The sequence below is a fragment of the Lolium rigidum genome, chromosome 4, assembly GCF_022539505.1.
Source record: "Lolium rigidum isolate FL_2022 chromosome 4, APGP_CSIRO_Lrig_0.1, whole genome shotgun sequence".
Lineage (NCBI taxonomy): Eukaryota > Viridiplantae > Streptophyta > Magnoliopsida > Poales > Poaceae > Lolium > Lolium rigidum.
The window spans coordinates 9,172,471-9,179,965 of record NC_061511.1 but is presented as its reverse complement, the minus strand read 5'-3'; the positions used below and the strand labels follow the sequence as shown (position 1 = coordinate 9,179,965).

General features: G+C 38.8%; 1 protein-coding gene across 1 annotated transcript; it reads right to left on the bottom strand.

Moving 5' to 3' along the window:
* Positions 1–219: 219 nt before the first annotated feature.
* LOC124649023 lies at positions 220–5,475 on the bottom strand. Its single transcript, XM_047188704.1, has 10 exons — positions 5,310–5,475; positions 4,914–5,095; positions 3,431–4,798; positions 3,251–3,307; positions 2,361–2,706; positions 2,082–2,281; positions 1,431–1,507; positions 1,009–1,110; positions 718–904; positions 220–630 (listed from the first exon to the last, which is right to left on the bottom strand). Exons 1-10 carry the CDS (start codon positions 5,416–5,418, stop codon positions 541–543), a joined length of 2,718 nt encoding a protein of 905 aa, XP_047044660.1. The 5' UTR covers positions 5,419–5,475; the 3' UTR covers positions 220–540.
* Positions 5,476–7,495: the final 2,020 nt, after the last annotated feature.

Below are 7,495 nucleotides of genomic sequence, written 5' to 3'. Positions count from 1 at the left end.
TTTTCAAAAACTTGGAAGTGTCAAAAAAAAAGAGGGGCACACCCGTAACTAGTTGCAAAATATTCACACTCCTAACTTCGTAAGAAATATGGGGTATGTTATCTACATTTTTTAGGGACTAATCAAATTTTCAAAGCTTTGCCTCTACCTACGTCCACAACGGTAAGTTTTCAGAAAGAGTTACTTTGTAATAACGAAATAATGGCATCAAACAGATAGGGCAGAATCAAATTCGCATCCAGAACATTCTAACAGTATTGCATTCCATAAAATGCGCAATTTCAGGTACAAAAAGGAGGGTTAAGATTTGACCATTTCAGCTGTTAGTGCATTCCTTGAAATGCATGGTTAAAGGTGCGCAACTAAACTAGTTTTGCTAAAACCCTGGACCATGCAGAGTTGTTGGCTGTACACAATCGAAGCGCAAAAAAGAAGGGGTGAGACGATGAGCCCTAAAACTGCTTCCCGGAGAACACTGGGTTACTGTTCCTCGCATACCAGTAAAATGTTAAGCGACTGAGATGAGCACTGTACTCCTGATCACATGACAATGGCTGACGCAAAGGATCTCTTCCCAATTGAACTGAAACCTGGAACTGACCAGCCAGAGCTCACATTGTAGACCTCCACCTGCAACACAAAGGAAGAAACTGTCCTTGAAAGAGAGCACAGATTTGTGAAGGTAACAGTTACACTTTTGATGCAATTTTCACTTACAGTGTCCAGTATTGCTTCGTTAGACCGCAGACCGCCGAGGACAAACAAGTTATCATCAAAAGTAACTGCCGAGGCGTATCCTCTTGGGTTGCTCATGGGATCGCCCATCTTCCAGGCGTTGAGGCGAGGATCAAAGATCTCAACACTGGAAACCATACTGTCTCCATCATAACCTCCGATAGCATATCTGAAACAGTCAAAAGTCAAAAACCGGTTGTTGCGAAGATTAAAGCCCGAGATGCCATCAGCTCTGTGTTCATGAGATCTAAAACATATGAAAAATTTACTCACAGGACTTCTCCCAAGACAGCTACAGCATGGCATCCTCTCCTTGCATTCATGCTTGGAAGCCGAACCCAGAAACCTTCCCTTGGATCATACCTTTCTGCTGACCTGTAGGTGATGTGATTGTTATTTGATAATGTAATTTAATCATGTACTTCCTCCATGTCATAATATAGGTTATTCAGCATCAAAGAAAAAGAATCTATGTCAGTGACACATTCTAGGTTTGACTACTAATACAAGAAAATTTACCAGCACACTGATATTACCATCAGGAAATATTTTCATAATGTATAATATCTGAGGCAACATATTCTTATAGAAATTGATGACAGAAGTATTTAATTGGTGTCGATACCCTAAAATGAACACTTAAATTGTAATACACATGGAATAATAAAATGGAGGGAAATAGCATGAGATCTTACTGTAAGTACTGGCTACCATCAAATCCGCCAGATGCATAGATGACACCACTTGATTCTGCCGCCCCTAGAGCAAATCGCTGGAAGATAATGCAGCATACTTAAGAGATCAGTGTCAAAATTAGTGAACTACTCTCTTGATAACCCATGTTATACAACTAACTAGAATAATTAATTCAATGACACGTTTTCAGTAATTCCATGTTATACAGCAACAAAATTCTAGATAATGTGTGTAAATGAGGATGCAATGCAGAACTCAATTGGTACAAAGCTATGCAGAAGATGATCAAGTTGAAAGTCCAAAGTAAGCCAATGTCTCCACTGAGCTTATCACAATGCAATTATCACTATTCTAATTAATTAAGTGTCACTTTTCAGTTATCCTAAGTTACATAGCAACACAAATCCAGATAATGTCGGTACATGAGGATGCAATGCAGAACTAATTTAGTACAAGGCTATGCAGAAGATGATCAATTAAAAATCTAAGTAAGCAGATGTCTCTTAGTTGTCCATATTAAGGTCACTGAGCTCATCACATTCAATCATGACTAGACTAGGAGAATTAAGTTGAAAGTTCTCGAAATTGGCAGCAAACATATCAAAGGACACAAGTAATCATTAGACACAACTGGGAGGCTGAGAACGTACAGAGTGCAGCATGGACGGACTGCATATCCACTTCCCAAGAAAAGGATCAAACATCTCAACTTCTGAATAAGTTTGAGTTCCATCTCCTCCACCCATTGCATAAATTTTGCCATTAAGACTTACTCCAGCAAGAGATCCTTTCTCATGGTTCAAACAGGGGCATATCATCCACTCGTTACTCCTTGTATTATAGCATTCCACTACAAGAACAGAGAGTACATAAATGCAGTTTGAAGCCCATAAAAAAAAGTAGGGAAGCACATTGAAATATCAGTGTACCTGTGTTATACCACGAACTACCATCCCCACCACCAAAAACAAATACACAGCCTTCCATTGCAGCAACAGATGCATATGAACGCGGAGAACCCATTGATGTGAGAGGCACCAAGATGTCTTTTTTTGGAGAAAAAGAATCAAGAGATGATAGCCAGGTCACACCATTATAACCACCGATCAGAAATATTGATGGTATGTCCAGGCTATCGCACATGCTTCCTTGAAGAGACAACGAGGAGTCAAATTTGAATTGTAACTCATCGATACGATATTCCAGTTGCTGAACTTTTCTTCCGGAGTCTTTAACTACTTCCTTCAGTGAAATTATTTCTTCATCTGATTTCATCTGGAAAAGAACAGGACCGTAATGAGGATATACGGCAGGAAGCATTAAAATGAAAATACAAAATAGTGTCCAACACATTTTGGATCATGGATATCTGGCACAAAAAGTAAGGTAGGCAGATTAAGTATACCAGCTGACCAGTTCAGTCTGCGGATTGACAGAATAAATAATGCAAAGGTGAAATAGATGGTTCATACAAGAAAACATAATGCTCCCACTAAATGGAATTAATATGCTGAACTGATCACATCCACTATCAGTGGCAAGAAAACAGAGCAATGTAACCATAAATGGAATCCTTAATTCCTCATATCATATTAATTTTTATTTTCAATATATATGCAGTGCCCAGTAGGACTCTCTCCCATATACCGCTATAAAAACATAGTGCCCAAGTCCATAAAACCATAGATGATGTGGGATGTAAAATCTTCTCTTCTTTTCTTAATCCAGCAAAGTAATAAGACGCTAATCAACATCCCATAAAGGAATAAAGGCAACAATCAACATTTACAACCCTTGTGTTTGAAAAAAGATGAGGAACCTGATTCTTCTCCAGTGCAGCAGCCTTCTTGGCTAAGACAGTGATGATTCGTAGAAGCTGCACAAGGGAATGAAAAGAATAATGTGAGAGTAATATACATGTTATCAGGCACCAGGTTATTAACTGTAATAAAATAATGAAAAGCAAAATAATGCAAACAAAAGTGAATAACATAGGCACCTCAGCCTTTCCATCATGTTGCTCAAAAGATGTATTATCTTCCACGGTAGCACAAACTGGGTTGCTCGAAAGGCTAGGATTGGCCTGTGTTTCTTCAGTTATGCAATGACCTGGAGCAAGGCTTGCAATGGTTTGTGCTTCTTCAGGTACACAATGATCTTGTCTAGGAAGGCCTACATTGACCTGTGTTTCTTCATCAACATATTGGTCTTTGCTAAGGCTTCCCTTGACATGTGTTTCTTCAGGTACATATTCTTCTTGACGAGGAAGGTTTGTATTGACTTGTGTTTCTTCAGCAACATATTCACCTTGATTAGGAAGACTTGCATTCACACATGTTTCTACAGGTACATGCTCATCTTGACTAGAAAAGTTTGCATTGATCTGTGCTTCTTCAGGTACATATTCACCCTGACCAGAAAGGTTCGCAGTAACCTGTGCTTCTTCAGGTACATGTTCACCCTGACCAGAAAGGTTTGCATTAACCAGTGTTTCTTGAGGTACATGTGCATCTGGACTAGAATAAGCAAAATCCTGAGAAGATAGTGCTGCCTGCTGTCGTAAGTCAAACAACTCCTTCAGTTTTTTCAGGATAGAAGATCTTTCAAGCTGTACGGCAACATCATCTGGTTCATTCTGAACCTCATTGCCTATTCCATCGTGCGAGTTCACAAGCATGTCTTCATCAGAAGTGTGAGTTCCTCCATTCACAGAATTGACAACCAGTTGACTGCACTTCATAAGCTCCATACCTTCAGCAACAGTTTTGTATGAGGAATGTTGACTGACATCATCTGGATCTGAACTAAGACCAAACTGCTGCTGAAGAACATTGTCATCCAAATCCTCCCAGTCAGAAACTAGCTCTCCAGATGCCTTCTCACCAGTGTTGCTATCTGATGTTGCACTAGCACTACCACTACCACTGTCCGCGTCAGAATCAACCCAATCATCTAGAACAGTTCCAGCTGAACTTGACAGAACACTAAATGGATTGATGTCCTTTGATTTGGCTGTGCCTTTCTTCTGGTTAGGAGTAACTGATGCCATCCTTTTAGTTGATGGTAAAGAACTTGACAGAACGCGAAATGAATTGATGTCCTTTGAATTGGCTGTGCCTTTCTCTTGGTTAGCAATAACTGATGTCATCCTTCTTGTTGATTGTAAAGGTACATCTAGACTTCTTTTGCTTGGAACAGCTTGGACTTGCTTGACACCAACTGACTTGAACAAAGCAATTAAAGCTCTAGTTTGTGCATGATCCAGCTCAAAATAGAAGTAGTGATGGGTATAATAGTTATCTTGAATCACTTTTTTGTACTGGGCCTCAAGCAGTGGCGAATAGCGAGTCCTTGTGCAAATACGAACCTTACAAACACAAGCAGTTGCTTTACATTAGCATGATAAACTGGAACAAACTTACTTATATACATACACCAAACAAACAATGAACAAGGTTTAGATATTCACAATTTATCGATACCTGTGCAGGAAAAGGTGTCCGTAAAGTGCCATCATTACTCCAAGCATATGGATCGATAGAGTTCTGGCCAGGACTAGCAGCCTCAAAAACACCATGCAGCTTTCTGTCAGTGTAATTGAATAGAAACAAAGGTAGGCCAGCTTTCACATTCCTCACATATGAATAATGCAACGCAGGCAGACCTATAACACAAACAGAGCAAACTAATTAAGGTGGGAAATTCAACAAAAAACTAAGGCTATACAAGTCTGTATTTCATAAACAAACATATTGCATCACTATAGATAGTCTATATTGTCTTAGCAAAACTAACAGGATATTTTCAATCACCGATTGATGCTATGAAAAAATAAAATATATGAGTAAGGCAAGCGCTGAAAGGTGGGTTTCACAAACCAAATAGCTGTTTACTGAAGCACTCTTCAATTGTTTCATGCTTGCAACCAAAGATCACTCCTCCTAGCTGGTTTTCCCGGAGATTACGAGTCTGTACTGCAGTCTGCATTGCACGATCTTGGGGCTGTCTTTCTTCGAACACCCTGGGATTCACAATATTTCAAAGTATACAAACCACACAGTCAGCACTCAGCAGATGCAAGGATACGAATTTAATAAATGTGGATATTAATTCATATTCAAGGGAGAACTAGAACACAAAGACTCAAAAATTGGCGACATATGTTTTTCACACTGCATACTTTAGGCGGGATGTACAAATCAGAATTGTTACGCAAGGATGGAACCAGTTAAAACCAGTATTGGTACAACAGTTTGTCAAGGAGCATTCCACACTTATAAAAACATTTAACTATGGTAGATGCAAGGATATGAACTCATATCCCTGTGGTTCACAATTTTACAAAGTGTGCAAACCACACAGTCAGTAGATGCAAGGATGCAAATTTTAATAGATGTAGATATGAACTCGCATTCAAGAGAGAACTAAAACACAAAGACTCAACAATTGGCGACATATGCTTTTCACACTGCAAACAACTTTAGGAGGGATGTACAAATCAGCATTGTTATGCCAAGATATAACTAGATAAAACCAGTTTTAGTTCAACAGCTGGTTAAGGAGCATTCCACGTTTATTAAATCACTCAACTAAAGTAGATGCAAGTATACAAACTCATATTGAAGGAACATTCCACGCCAAGAAAACCCTGTGGTTCGCAATTTTTCCAAGTATGCAAACCACACATTTAGTAGATTCAAGTATGTAAGTTTAATAGCTGTGGATATGAACTCATATTCAAGTGAGAATAAAAACACAAAGACTGGACAACTGGCTACATGTGCTTTTCACACTGGAAACAACTTTAGGCGGGATTTAGAAATCAGCATTGTTATGCAAGGATGTAACCAGATAAAATCAGTATTAGTACAACAGCTGCTCAAGGAGCATTATGCTCTTATAAATCATTTAACTCTGGTTGATGCAATGATATGAACTCATATCCCTGTGGTTCACATTTTTTCAAAGTGTGCAAACCACACAGTCAGAAGATGCAAGGATGCAAATTTAATAGATCTGGATATGAACGCATATTCAAGAGAGAACCAGAACACAAAGACTCAATAGTTGGCGACATATGCTTTTCACACTGCAAACAACTTTAGGAGGGATGTACAAACCAGCATTGTTATGCCAAGATGTAACCAGATAAAACCAGTATTAGTTCAACAGTTGGTCAAGGAGCATTCCAGGCTTATAAAATCATTTAACAAAAGTAGATGCAAGGATATGAACTCATATTGAAGGAACATTCCACGCCAAGGAAAACCCTGTGGTTCACAATTTGTCCAAGTATGCAAACCACACATTTAGTAGATTCAAGGATGTAAGTTTAATAGCTGTGGATATGAACTCATATTCAAGTGAGAATAAAAACACAAAGACTCGACAACTGGCTTATGTGCTTTTCACACTGCAAACAACTTTAGGCGGGATTTAGAAATCAGCATTGTTATGCAAGGATGTAACCAGATAAAATCAGTATTAGTACAACAGTTGGTCAAGGAGCATTACACTCTCATAAATCATTTAACTATGGTTGATGCAAGGATATGAACTCATATCCCTGTGGTTCACAATTTTTCAAAGTGTGCAAACCACACAGTCAGTAGATGCAAGGATGCAAATTTAATAGATGTGGATATGAACTCATATTCAAGAGAGAACCAGAACAAAAAGACTCAACAATTGGCGACATATGCTTTTCACACTGCAAACAACTTCAGGAGGGATGTACAAACCAGCATTGTTATGCCAAGATGTAACCAGATAAAACCAGTATTAGTTCAACAGTTGGTCAAGGAGCATTCCAGGCTTATAAAATCATTTAACAAAAGTAGATGCAAGGATATGAACTCATATTGAAGGAACATTCCACGCCAAGGAAAACCCTGTGGGTTCACAATTTGTCCAAGTATGCAAACCATGCATTTAGTAGATTGAAGGATGCACATTGAATAGCTGTGGATATGAACTCATATTCAAATGGGAACAAAAACACAAAGACTCGACAACTGGCGATATGTGCTTTTCACACTGCAAACAACTTTAGGCGGGGCGTACA